The sequence below is a fragment of the Camellia sinensis genome, chromosome 5, assembly GCF_055761805.1.
Source record: "Camellia sinensis isolate YWXY chromosome 5, ASM5576180v1, whole genome shotgun sequence".
Lineage (NCBI taxonomy): Eukaryota > Viridiplantae > Streptophyta > Magnoliopsida > Ericales > Theaceae > Camellia > Camellia sinensis.
In genome coordinates this window covers 130,568,232-130,583,022 of record NC_138965.1, presented here as the reverse complement: position 1 = coordinate 130,583,022, position 14,791 = coordinate 130,568,232, and the positions used below count along the sequence as shown (strand labels likewise).

General features: G+C 34.1%; 2 protein-coding genes across 2 annotated transcripts; both read left to right on the top strand.

The window, feature by feature from the left end:
• The first annotated feature begins 2,901 nt into the window (after window positions 1–2,901).
• LOC114258951 (uncharacterized) lies at window positions 2,902–3,895 on the top strand. Its single transcript, XM_028198953.1, has 2 exons — window positions 2,902–3,763; window positions 3,825–3,895. Exons 1-2 carry the CDS (start codon window positions 2,902–2,904, stop codon window positions 3,893–3,895), a joined length of 933 nt encoding a protein of 310 aa, XP_028054754.1.
• Window positions 3,896–4,918: 1,023 nt separating this feature from the next.
• LOC145791685 (uncharacterized) lies at window positions 4,919–12,868 on the top strand. The gene is made up of 6 exons (XM_082872097.1): window positions 4,919–5,531; window positions 5,754–6,542; window positions 6,635–7,075; window positions 7,849–8,511; window positions 8,634–8,883; window positions 12,721–12,868. Exons 1-6 carry the CDS (start codon window positions 4,919–4,921, stop codon window positions 12,866–12,868), a joined length of 2,904 nt encoding a protein of 967 aa, XP_082728223.1.
• Window positions 12,869–14,791: the final 1,923 nt, after the last annotated feature.

Below are 14,791 nucleotides of genomic sequence, written 5' to 3'. Positions count from 1 at the left end.
GTAAAAATTTTGTTAGTCAAACCTACCAACCTCCTTTAGCCTAGATCCTCATCTCAACTAAAGAGTGAATTTTATTGGTCAAACCCGCCAACCTTCTTTAGCCTAGATCCTCATCTCGGCTAAAGAGTGCAAAAAAGTTTTTGTTGATCAAACTTGCCAACCTCCTTTAGCCTAAATCCTCATCTCAGCGAAAGGGTGCAAAAATTTTGTTAGAAGGAGTTGGTCAAACCTGCCAACCCCTTTTGCCCCTTATTGGGCAAAGATTTGTTAGAAAAGAGTTGGTCAAACCTACCAACCCACTTTACCCCTAGTTGAGCAAAGACTTTTGCGCGGTCGGTCCTATTTGTCAACCGTGGTAACTCTCGCCAAAGGCTTTTTGTCTGGCATCGCTGTTGTGCCAAACTCTGTCTTGGTGCGCGCTTCATCTTCCTCTACTCGGATGTATTGGTACACTCTTTCCATCAGGGCTTCCATAGTAAGGGGCGGCGTCATTGTCATTGAATCCTTCAACTTATGACCCACTGGCAAACCCCGCTTTTACTGTGTGATAACTAGGTTCATGGGGCAATCTTCGATCTGATTAAAAGTCTTTCAATACCAGTTGTTGTAAGACTTCAGTGTTTCCTTCTCACCTATGTTGATGAAAAGCAATTGGTTTATCTCCACTGGTGTCTTGGTGTTCGTCCTAAACCTGGTAACAAATGCCTCCGCAAGTTGCGCCCATGAAGCAATACTGCCTTCTAGAAACCTCTCTAACCATGTCAAGCTTAGGTCGCCTAGGCTAGAGGGAAATATGATATACATTAGAGCCTTGTTCTGTCAATACATGGCCATAACTTGGCGAAAGTGTATGTAAGGGTCTGACTTCCCCTCATAGATTGTGAACTTAGGCTGGTTGAAGCCTAAGGGCAGTGGTGCGTTCTCTATTACCGAAACGAACAGCGAGCTTTCTAACTTGCCAATGCCTTATCGGCTTCGTAGGCAAGGCGCGGTACTAGCATTCTAACCTTGACGCTCCCGTGTGTTCTAGGTGCCAATCGTTGTAGAGCCAAGATCCTCTGAGGGTCATGGACCTGGGTGTCTTTCCTTCTTTGCTCCCTTTCTTCTAGAATAGTTCGCAAATCCACCGATCTAGGCATCTCGGTGTGCCTAGATGTTGTTTGGCGCGTATGCGATGGCCGATAACTGCTTCCCTCTGTGTAAGACCTTTCAGTCCTTGTTCTCTCAAACCTGGAGTAACGAGTCCTGGAAATCCTTGACTATGTGTCGCCTGTCCTGAGGCTTCTGTTTTCAGTTTGTGATGGTGTGACTTGCCTGTTACGATCTCCTGAGTGGCGAGAGTGCATTATGTCTTTGCCCATCTATTCTTCTGCCACCCTTTTGCTTTTTATCTAGCGTTTCATGGTCTCCATGTCAGCCACCATTTTCTTTATCAATTCATCTTGCTTCATTACGCGATTTTTTAGTACTTGAGGATCCATTCTCTGCCTTTGCCTATCAGGGCTTTGAGAGCGATGAGTACTTGAGCCTTGTCTTTCTCACATGTCTCTCCGTGGGTTCCGTCGTTGGGAATCCAATTCTGCCATAGGCTGAACAAAAGGCAAACCTTCGCATCTCCCGCTCCCTTTCGAGGTTTGCCCATCAATAGCAGAATGTGGCAAGTCTTCGTTATGTGCCATTGAAATTAATTGAAGGAAAACTCAATCAAAAGGTTTGTTCTCTGTCAGATTTCCACAGACGGCACCAATTGTACGAGCACGAAATAATCTTCTCATATAATCCTGTTGATCAAGTTTGCACTCTTCCAAACGTCGTCGCTTTACTACCTGAAAACACAAACGTGAGTTAGCCAGCGGGAGTGTGCTGGAACCCTCTCTGATGCCTAAGTCAGCGAAACAGACAATAGACATAAAAGCTCTATGTATTTGAGAGTAAGAATTGTGATACCTGTACATAGGTCCTATCATGAGCTTTTATAGATTCCACCTGGTACAATCCTAGTTGGACTTAAGCTCTCCTTATAAAAGTCCTCTTAGGAATCATACTCCCAAGGATAATGCCTCTCCTAATAACACCTACTCACTACTAACCAAGTGAGATAGTTTGCACAATCCTAGTAGGATTCTACTTTCCTTAGTAGAGTCCTCCTGGAAGTCTCATGCCAAAGGATAATGCACATGCCCAAGGATAATGCTTATTCTTAAAACACGCTCATCACTGCAAGCCAAATGAGATGGCCACACCCTCATGCTCAAATATACATTCTTGACCGAGCTGTTTTATCTCGGTCCCCTGCCATTCGGGCCGTGTGACTGGAAACCGAGCTACCAAATGGCACCCTGCCGAGCTACACATAGTTCAGCCCTCTCTATTGACAACATCTCGGTCCGATAAAGGATTACCTTCAGATAGCTAGGTCCAAGCCCTGGCAACCAGCCTAGTGTCTTCTTAGCCCAAGATCGATCTACACAAACTCTTATCTCGGCCTATTGTGCGGCCTAACTTCCAAAGAAGACTCTTCTTAACTCGGCCAAATTTGTTCACAAATTGCCCTCTCAGTAACAAATGAGAATGTAAATATGTCTGTAATAAAATACAAATAAAAGATTGTAAGAATAAAAATATCACTTGCACTTCTCATAAGTTGATTATTTTTTTTTCCTCTTATTTTACTTGCATATAGTTCCCACAATATCAACCAATTATACATGTATATCACCCGGATTCGAAATTTCTAATTAAAATAAAATGAGGTTCTCTCTCTAACGGATATCATCTCTCTTTAACGGATAGCTTGAGATCTACGCACCAATGATGGCTTCTTCCGGCGAGATCACTCTGATCTCTGCCGGAACAACCTCTAATGATCCCGATCCTCCGATCATCAATTAAGATCACCCTATGGTTGAGATTTCACCGAATCCTCCCCATCTCCTTGCTGGTTGCCAACCAGTGACCATTGTAGAGGAACCTAACCCTAATACCCTGTCCACTGCAGCTGATGCTCAAATGCTTGACCCCTCTGCAAACGCAATTGAAGATTCATCCCCAACCCATCCAATTGCAAAAGGGGATCAACGTATTAGGGCCCAAGAAACTGAAACCCAGCAAAAATCCTTCAAGCAAGTGCTGCTAGACCCAAAATTCAACGAAAAACTTTTCGATAGTGATGCAGACAATCTCTCTACCGACGATGAGCTCATGAGTGATGGAGAAATGGAAGACTTACCTGAGGCGGACTCAAATCTCAGCACCTCTATACCCAGAGTCCTTCTCCCTCAAAGCCTTTTAAGGAAAATCCGAAGGCCATGGAAGGATTGCTTAATTGTTAAATTAATGGGCATGAGCATAGGTTACAAAGCTCTTCTGAATAGGGTCAAGAGGCTATGGGAAATCCAAGGTGATTTCGAAGCTGTTGATCTGGGATTAGGATTTTTCCTATTCAAGTTTGAGGTAAAGTCAGATTTCACAAAAGTATTCACAGGAGGCCCTTGGGTTATTTTAGATCACTATTTGACTGTGAGAAAATGGAAGGCAGATTTCAAGCCATCTGTAGCTGAAGACATCTCCACAGCTGTGTGGGTGAGGTTTCCACAATTGCCTATTGAATACTACAATGAAAAGGTCCTCTTCCACATAGCCAAGCTAATTGGCAAACCAATCAAAGTTGATCTCAATACTGCTACAACAACCAGAGGGCGCTATGCTAGAGTTTGTGTAGAAATCAACCTGGGAAACCCGCTAACTTCGCAATTCGCTATAGGTAAATATGTCTATAATATAGAATATGAACACTTACACTTTTTTTGCTTTTCTTGTGGCAGGGTGGGTCACCGGCAAGAGCATTGTGGAAGGACTCCGACTACGAAGCCAGACAAGTCCACAGAAGCTTTAGACAGCACAAACGCACACCGGCGCGTGGAAAACTCAGCTTCTACTGAAATTATGGAGTCCGGATCAGACAAAACCAGGTATGGGCCATAGATGCTAGTAGCTCGAAAGCCCAAAAGACCAAACCAAGGGAAAAAACCTATAACCAACCAACCCAATTTGGAAAAGAACAGATTTGGTTCGCTACAAAATGCTAAACAAGGCCCATTTAAATACAAACATTCTGAACCTAAGCACAAAGCTAAAATGGCCCAAACTCAACCCTCTACTTCTCAACCCAACACTGTTTTTACAGCCACAGAAAATCAGCCAGATTCCTCTTGTATGGATAGAGATACGTTATTGACGTCGGATGTAGACACAATCCCTGAAGTGTAAATCACCACCGTCAATGCTTTATCTCCTTCTGAGAAACCTACAATGAAGAGTAATAAAGTTGATATTGCAATGAAGAGAACTAAAGCTGATGCTTCTGTCCACCCTACGTCTACTTCTACAACCTCAACAGAGATGGAAAATTTTCATAACTCTCTTACCTCTCCAAACCATAACCAACCAACAAATGATCTAAACTCCAATCTCACCCAACATCATCATTCTCACTTATCTCCAGTTCAATCTAACCTTAAAGAAAGACCCCCTGATACCTCAATTCATCATGGATCCAACGGAACCGACCCATCATCGCATGAAATACAATAATGTGAGTTTGTTTATCGAGCTAGAGACCGAAGCAACTCACCTAGTCGTCGTAGAATGGTGGGTAGAACACGCAAGGATGAGTATCGAACCAAGATGGAAATGCCTCTCAGGCCACATTCAACACTTGGTGAAACTAGCATCAATGAAGTCCACTCTGGACGATTACAAGAGAGTTAATCACATCATGGGTCAACTAGACTTCAACACTCCCCTATAACTTCCCAATAAGGGATCAATGAATTTGCTTATCTGGAACTGCCGGGGGGCTGGCAATAACACCTTCAAGAGAAACATCCGGGATCTCATCTGAAACCACAAACCTGATATGATAATTCTCATGGAAACCAAAGTCACACTTAGTTCTATGGGCACGTTTTTCAACAACTTGGGCTTCACTGCCTCATCTAGTGTTGATCCGAATGGTAGAGGTGGAGGAATTTGGCTCTTATGGGAGCCCTCACAGGTTAGTGTTAATGTATTCGAAGCCAATAACCAAGTAATACATGCCACAATCAACAGAGTGGATTACGAGGAATGGGTTCTTTCAGCCGTGTATGCTAGTCCTAATCCCAGAAATATAGATGCTCTATGGGAAGGCATTAAAGCTATCTTTGAAGACATTCAAAACCCATGGCTAGTGGCAGGTGACTTTAATGATTTTGCTAATCAAGAGGAAAGAAGAAGTTTCAACCCCAACACTAATACGAGTAGGAATTCGAAATTTCTTGAAAGACTCAGCAACTGCAACCTCATGGACATGGGCTGTTCTGGTCCAAAACTCACTTGGACCAATAATCGTCAAGGATTAGCCAATACCAAAGAAAGACTTGATCGTGCTCTTTGCAACACTCAATGGATGAACGCATTCCCTGAAAGCTGTATCCGGAATCTTCCCCGAACATACTCTGACCATGCTCCGTTGGTGGTCTTCATTGAAGGTATGCACTTTACCCCTACTCCAGTAAATAGACCTTTTAGATTTGAAGCTGCTTGGATTACCCATCCTAATTTTAAAGAAGTTATTCAAAATGCTTGGAATGATTGTAACTCTTCCTTGATTGCTAAAACCAACTTCATGATGTCTAAAGTTAAAATCTAGAACAAAGACATTTTTCGCAACATTTTTCATAAAAAAAAGAGACTGTTATCTCGCATTGAAGGCATTCAAAAAGCCCAAGACTCTAAGTTTACTCACAACATGTTTCTCCTTGAAAAAGACCTCATAAAAGAATTCAATCTTGTTCTTCGCCAAGAGGAAATCCTTTGGTATCAAAAATCAAGAGTTAAGTGGCTCACCCAATGGGAAAGAAATACAAAGTATTTTCACATGGCTACCATCACTAGAAGAAGAAAACTTAGAATCTGCATGCTTTGTGATGATAATGGTATCTGGATTAACAACCCCAATGACTTGAAATCCCTTGTTATTAATTATTTTCGCAATCTCTTTAGTCATAAAGATGTCCTAACTCTTGAGCATTACAATAACATTGCCAAAGTTAAAATCAACGAAGAAGAGAATCGTCATCTTAAGCAACCTGTTAGTAATAAAGAGATCTGGGACACTGTTAAGAACATTGGGGCCTTTAAAGCCCCTGGCCCTGATGGTGTTCAAGGCATCTTTTATCATAAATTTCCATCTGTTTGTATGTTTGTTAAAAATTGTTTTGCCAATAAAGAAATTCCTATTGAGGCTAATGAAACCTTGATCACTTTGATCCCCAAAATTGATAACCCTGAGAATATCAAGCAATTTAGGCCTGTCAGCCTCTGCAATGTGAGCTACAAAATAATCACTAAAATTATTGTTAACAGAATTAGACCTCTCATTGATAAGATTATCAGCCCCAATCAAAGTAGCTTTATTTCTGGTAGATCAACCATTGATAACATCATCATTACCCAAGAAATTCTGCACACTTTGAGACATAAAAAAGGCAAACTTGGCGGTATGATTCTTAAATTGATCTTGAAAAAGCTTTTGATAGGATCTCTTGGGAGTTTATTTTTAATACCCTTGTTGAATTTAATTTTAATAAAGACTTGATTGATCTTATTATGAGTTGTATCTCTTCTGTGAACACTGCTATTTTATGGAATGGTGAAGCCTTGCCAGCTTTTCACACTGGTAGAGGCATCAGACAGGGCGACCCCCTTTCTCCCTATATTTTTGTCCTTTGCATGGAAAGGCTCTCTAACATGATCAATCTTAAGGTTGATTCTGGTGATTGGAAAGGGATAAAAGCCTCTAATAACTGCCCTCCTCTAACTCACCTTTTCTTTGCTGATGACCTCATTCTTTTTTCCCAAATGAATATGGTTCATTGTGATGTGGTGATGGAAGTTTTGAATGATTTTTGTGATATTTCTGGCCAAAAAATCAATTTTCATAAGTCTAAGCTTTTTATCTCTGCTAATGTCTCTAGGAATAAGGCTCGAAATCTTAGCCACCATTGTGGTATTCCTCTCACTCAAGATCTTGGTAAATACCTTGGCACTCCTCTTCTTCACAACCGTGTCAATAGAGCTCAATTCCAATTCATCATTGAAAAAATGCGCAAAAAGCTCTCTTGTTGGAAAACTAATACTCTCCTTGGCTGGTAGAGCAACCCTCATCCAATCTGTCACCTCAAACATGCCCTTCTATGCTATGCAAACCATTGAGCTCCCCAAAAACCTTTGCAATAACATTGACAAATTAAACAGAAATTTTCTTTGGGGCGACTCTACTTTCAAGAAAAAAAATTCACCTCATTAATTGGGACCAAGTTTGCTTACCTAAAAATAAAGGGGGGCTTGGCATTAGAAAAGCTAGCCACCATAATCATGCCCTCATTGCCAAACTAGGTTGGAGGATCCTTAATGATGATCATAGCCTGTGGACTGTTATCTTGAAAAAGAAGTACCTCCATAAGCACTCCCTTTTTGACTGGCCTTTGGGTAAGAGAGGCTCTCCCTTGTGGAAAAGCATTGTCAAAACTAGAGATACTCTTAGACTAGGTACCAAATGGACTATTGGGGATGGTAATAAAGCTTCTCTTTGGAATGACTGGTGGTACGGAACCCAACCTTTAGCTAATACTTCTCCTGGCCCTCACACTAACACTCATAACATTGTCAACACTATCATCAATGAGGAGGGGGACTGGAATTTGAACTCGATTGCTAGTCACCTTTCACCTACTGATATTGCTAACATCCATAAAGTCAAACTTCCCTAATTTGTGACTTTTCCTGATAAACCCCACTGGACAGGTTCTCCCCAAGGTAGATTCTTTTCCAAATCTGCTTATGACCTCATTATTAATGTTGAAGATCATAACTTTTGTTGGAATTGGATTTGGAAATTAAAAATTCCTCAAAAACTCAAAGGCTTCTTATGGCTTGTTATGCATGGCCGACTCCTCACAAACCAACTCAGAGTCAACAGAGGTTTTGACAGCAATGATCTTTGTCCTAGATGCCATTCTAATGGGGAAAGCATGAGCCATCTCCTTAGAGGTTGCTATTGCTCAAGGGAGTTGTGGAAAAATTTGAAAAATGATCAATGGATTAAGGATGGCATTGATAAGCCTCTGGATGTTTGGCTTTCTTTCAATCTTTGTGATAAAACAAAACTTGCAAGTATCAACTGGAACATATGGTTCACTGTCACCCTTTGGTTCATCTGGAAAGGTAGGAATAAAACTGTTTTTGATAATTGTGATGTTCACATTAGTGACAGCTTACGCCTAGTGTTCCAGTATACTCAAGAGATCCACGAGGCTTTCCAATGCCCCCTTAGCTCTAATCATCAAAGAATTAAACTAATCAATTGGTTGCCTCCTTCTACAGGTAATATCAAGCTAAATGCTGATGGATGTGTCAAGGAAAGTTTGGGAAAAGCTGGTTTTGGAGGACTCTTTAGAGATGCAAAAAGTTCTTGGATTCTGGGATACTCTGAAAAGTTGGATGTAGCAACAAGCCTCGAAGCAAAAATATTTATCGCGGAACAACCATCATTCATGAAAAAGGTTGGAGAAATGTGATAATTGAAATAGACTGTCAAGATGCTGTCAACCTCATCAATGATAGAGCTCATCCAAATTGCCCTTACTGTGCTCTTGTGGAAGACATTAAATTCCTTACTTCTCGTATGGGCTGCACTATCAAACACATTTTTCGAGAAGCCAATAAATGTGCAGATGCCCTTGCTCATATGGGAGAAAACCAAGTGGAAGATTTGAAGATCTATGAAGACCCTCCTATTTTGTTAAGGCCCATTCTTGTGGCTGATATGGTTAGAATTGTGTATGAGAGGGATTAACCCTCTCTTTTCTTTTCTTTTTTCTGTTGTTTAACTTTCCTTATTACCTAAAAAAAAAGAAAGTAGCTAGACCGAGAGCATGACGACGTTGCAATTATACACGTGTATTGCGCGGATCCAAAATTTCTAATCTATACATTATATATGGAAATAAGAGTTTTTAAGGAGAAATCTTCTAAGAATTTCAAATTTTTATTGACTAGTTTTTATTCATCTTTTATTTAATAATCTCATATCGGGAAAAAAAAATAATAAGCGAATTGTTTCATTTATATAAAGTGAATCTTATATTCTCATTAGTGAGAAATCTTATGATCAATATATCATACTAATTTTTTTGATTTTCTTATTAATTAACATTCATTTAACTTTTATTTTACAATCTCACATAAAGGTTTTGATTTTAAAAATAATTTTATATAAGGTTTTGAAACTCTCATATTATTTATCCTTAAAAATATTTTTTTTGGTAAAATATATAGATATATTGATAATCTCAACGTCACTCTTACTACTTCTTAATACAAAAATTGTGAGATAATTATGATAATTTTCAATTTGTATTTAAAACTTAAAAATTATGAGATAGATTATTATAATTTTAAATTTATATTGTTTCAATTTTAAATTTAAATTAATATATTGTTTTTCATATTTAGTGACAGTTTAAATTTTAATAAAACAAAATTTAAAAGTTTTAATTAATTAATTTTTGTGTAAGTTGGTTGGTCTTTTGATCTAACTGAAGCTAAATTGTTTTTGCTTTGAATGATTTGTTGGTTTAACCGTGACTTTAGCGGTTTACCAAAATATATTGGTTAGATTTATTTAATTCGAAATAAACTAAAAAACTGAGATTGCTTGAATAGAAATAAGCCCAAACAAATATTAATTTTATTTTATAATCCCACATCGAGAAAAAAAAGAAAAAGTTAGTTATTTCACTTATATAAAATGAATTTTATAAAGGGGATTTTGAGGGAGAAACCTTCTAGAAATTCCAAACTCTCATTCTAAAATTATTGAATTTTCTTAATTTTAAACAATTAAGAAAATTCTCACTGGCTAGCTTCCATTTATATTTTATTTTATAATCCTACATCGGGAAAAAAAGAAAAAAGTGAATTGTTTCACTTACATAAAGTGAATCTTATGTTCCTATTTATATAAATTATTAAATTTTTTAAATTTCAAATGATTAAGAAAATCCTCATTAGCTAACTTTTATTTAACTTTTATTTTACAATCTCATGCCGGAAAAAGAAGGGAAAAATGAATTGTTTCACTTATATAAAGTGAATCTTATACTTCTATTTATATAAGCAAAATGGGATTTTTGGTGAGAAACTCTATGATCAATATCTCATTCCAAATTTGATTTTCTTAATTTTAAACAATTAAGAAAATCTCCATTGACTATCTTTCATTTAACTTTTATTTTACAATCCCTCATAAAGGTTTTAATTTTAAAAATAATTTTGTATGAGATTTTGAAACTTTCATAATGTTTAACTTTGAAATAATTACAATCCCACCTCGAGAAAAGAAATAAAAAGTGAGTTGTTTCATTTATATAAAGTGAATCTTATACTTCCATTTAATATTATAGTATTGTGCAAGTTTCAGTTCAGGATGGTTTAAATTTTAAAGTTTTCATTAATTAATTTTATTGTAAATTGGTTGGTCTTTTGACTTAGCCAATTAGGCTGAATCATTTTCGGTTTGACTTATTCATTGGTTTAACTGTTGTTTTAGCTGTTTTATCAAAACATATTACTTAGATTTGTTTGATTTGAAATAAATTTTGATCTTATTAAAAATTGAACGACTGTGATTGTTTAATTAGAAATAAATTTCCCGTCCAAACTACTGTTAACTTTTATTTTACAATCCCACATTAGGAAAATGAGAAAAAAATGAGTTGTTTCATTATATAAATCTTGTACTCTCATTTAATATTGTAATGTTGTATATGTTTTAGTTCAAGAAATTTTAAATTTTAAAATTAAAATAAAATTTAAAAATTTTAATTAATTAATTTTGTTAGCTGATTGGTCCTTTGACCTAGTCGATAGGATGAACCGTTTTCGGTTTGACTGATTCGCTAGTTTAACCATAATTTTAGCAGTTTTATCCAAATATATTGGTTAAATTTGTTTAATTCGAAATAAATTAAAAATTCTAAAATTATTAAATTTTCTTAATTTTAAACAATTAAGAAAATTCTCATTGCTCAACTTCCATTTAATTTTTATTTTACAATGCTACATCGAAAAAAGAAGAAAAATGTGAATTGTTTCACTTATATAAAGTAAATCTTATACTCCCATTTGTATAAATTATTGAATTTTCTTAATTTTAAACAGTTTAATTTTTTTTTCATTGACTAGCTTCTATGTAATTTTTATTTTACAATCTCATATTGAGAAAAAAAAGGAAAAAATGAATTGTTTCACTTGCATAAAGTGAATTTTATGCTCCCACTTATATAAGCAAAACGAGATTTTTAGTGAGAAGCCTTATGATCAATATCTCATACTAATTTTTTTGATTTTCTTAATTTTAAATAATTAAGAAAATTTCCATTGATTAGTTTCTATTTAACTTTTATTTTATAATCCCACATAGAGATTTTGATTTTAAAAATAATTTTGTATGAGATTTTGAAACTCTAATAATATCTCTCCTTAAAAGTATTTTTTTGTAAAATATATAAATATATTGATAATCTCAATGTCACTCTTCCTGCTCCTTAATACAAAAATTATAAGATAATTATGATAATTTCAAATTTGTGTTTAAAACTTATGAATTATGGGATATATTATTATAATTTTAAATTTATATTGTGTCAGTTTTAAATTTAAATTAATAGATTGCTATCCATATTTAGTGACAGTTTAAATTTTAATAAAATAAAATTTAAAAGTTTTAATTAATTAATTTTTGTATAAGCTGGTTAGTCTTTTGACCTAACTAATTAAGCTAAACCATTTTTAGTTTGAATGATTTGTGGGTTTAACCGTGATTTTAGCAATTTTACACGTTATGATGATTCTTTCTTACTAATTAAGTTTTTAAAATTTCTTTAATTATTTCCCTTTCGAAAACCAATATGACAATTTTTTAAAATTCATATATTTTTATTCTAAAATAATGAAATATTAGAACTATATCATTTTTTTTGGGAACAAAACATAATTTTAATTATTAATTGTCAATACAACAATTTTAATCTATCTATACTATATGTTATAATAAATGAACATTTAAAATAAAACTCTTTATATATATAATTTATTTACGAGAGACAAAATATAAAAAAATTAAATATAATTATCATATTTTTAATAAGTAATATATTATTTTATTTCGCATATAGTACGGATGATATGCTAGTTAAAATAAAATAAAAAAGAAATAAAATGAGATTCTACATTGATAGGTTAAAGCAGCTGGACCGAGAGCATGACAACGTTGTTCCTTATGCACGGAAATTTATTTTTAAAATAAAAAATTAAAATTCTCTTTGATGAATTTGGAAATTAAAAATTGGAGAATGAAAATTAAATATTAAAATTGAATGTTAAATTTTTTAAGTTAAAAAGTGATTTGATAAAAATTTAAGTGTTGAACTAAAAATAAGTTATTTGATATGTATAAGATCAAATTTACAATTTATTACTTTCAAATTGTAATTTTAATTTTTATATTGTGATGGCGGTGGCGGTGGCGGTGGCGGTGGCGGTAATGTTGATGGTGATGGTGATTGTGGTGGCAATAACGATGTAGTGGTAGTAAAATGATGATAGTATTTATAGCAACAATAACAATGGTGATGAAAGTAGCGGCGGCGACGGCGACGGCGGCAGCGGCGGCGACGGCGGCATGATGGTGATGGTGGCAGTGGCAGTGGTAGTGGTGGCGGTAGTGGTAGTAGCGGTGGTGGTAATGGTGGCGGTGGAATGATGGTGGTGATGGTGATAGTAGTAGCGATGGTAGTAGTGATGGTGGTGGCATGATGGTGGTGATGGTGGTGGTGGTAGTGATGGTAGTAGTGGTGGTGGTGGCATGATGGTAGTGGTTGTGATGGTGGTGGTGAGTTTGTAATAGTGTATATTAATACTTATATTTAATATTTATAAATTTAATCAGAATTAAGTAAGTGTTCATATATTTTCTTAAATTTTAGCATACATTTTAAGAGACACTGAAATTTTAAATGATAATAATTATAAAAAAATAATTGGGAGCTCTAATAAAGGAGCTCTAATGAGATCTAATGGGAGTGGGTCCCACTGTGATGTGATGTTTTGACCTTAGTTTTTTGTTATTTTTTTTTATTCCCCGGTACATCATTAGAACTCCCAAAATAAGAGGATGTATCATTGCTCATTAATTATGGTTATCAAACGAGTTTAATTGTTATCACTTAATACATTCAATTTGAAGTGCCAAATCTGGTTATCAAACACTCCCTAAATGTGAGTCTTAATACTTGATGTTTAAAAAGTTTTAACAATTAAAAGTTAAATACAAACAAATTTATTAATGACTGATAAATTTCTTTCATAAAATTTTTTGTCACTATATGTGATCTTATGTAAAATAAACTCATAAAAATAATTTCTTTCATAATTTTTTTTCTTTGAAAAAATATGTATTATCAATTTGAAATCAAATCCTCATTTGTGTTAATCAAATTTATTAAGAATCATGAATTTCACTTGTATCAAAATATTTTTTTTGAAAAAAAATAAAAACAACGAAAAATTCTATAATATACAAATTATGATTTAGTTATAACTCATTGTGTATTATTTTGATTATTAATTAAAAAAGTCTTTACTAATTTCTTATTTTTTTGTTATGTCCAAAGTGGTGCATCGGGTCTTTAATTATTCTTTAAGTGGTGTTTAATTATAATCTATTATAATATTTTTATATGACAATATCTAAGTATTTTATTACACAAAAAAGTACTTATAGTGGATTGACTCAAATGTAGGATTTATGTTTATATTAGTAAGATCGTAAGGGTTATTTTCATTGATGCATAATAAATTATAAATTCAAACCATAAACAGCGTCCTCAAAGCGAATATGACACAAAATCTTTATAATTTTAATAATTTCATTTCTCTATGTAGTTTTGATTAATTATGTGACACATCATAATAATCGCAAAATTTTATTATAGTCAAATTAATTTTGCATATATTTTCTGGCAGAAGTCATGAAAGTGTATTATTAGTAACACTATAAATTCAAAATTTTTATTTAAAAATTATTCAAGAAATATCAACCTTAAATATACACAATTATTTTTGATGAATCATTATTCTTTAATAATACTCCGTACTGTTTATCATTTGACATTTGTCAATTTATCTTTTTAAAACTTAGCAAAAAAAGTATTGAGTTTCATTATTTTAATCAGTCAATATCTAATGAATAATGCTATATGCACAAATTAGTGTACCAACTAGTGTACCAACATTAGTGTACTAACTAGTTAGTACACTAATTGATATATATAGTACCACCGATATCTAATTGGACGCTACACATATGTAAATCACTTATACAAATATGATATTTTATATAAAATAATAATGGAGTTAATTTTAATTAATGTAATGATATTTTACATTATGATATGTGTTACAAAAGAATAAAATTAATTTTAATTTAAAATAAAATTTAAATTTAAATTATTTATTTTAATAATATTAGCCTTATCATTATATAAAAGTGTTACATGAATACTTATATATAATAAATTTAATTAAACTATTTGTTTATTTTGATAATTTTAATTCTATTATGTTGTAAAAGTGTAATTATTTTATAATGATTTTATATGATATATATATATATATATATATTAAA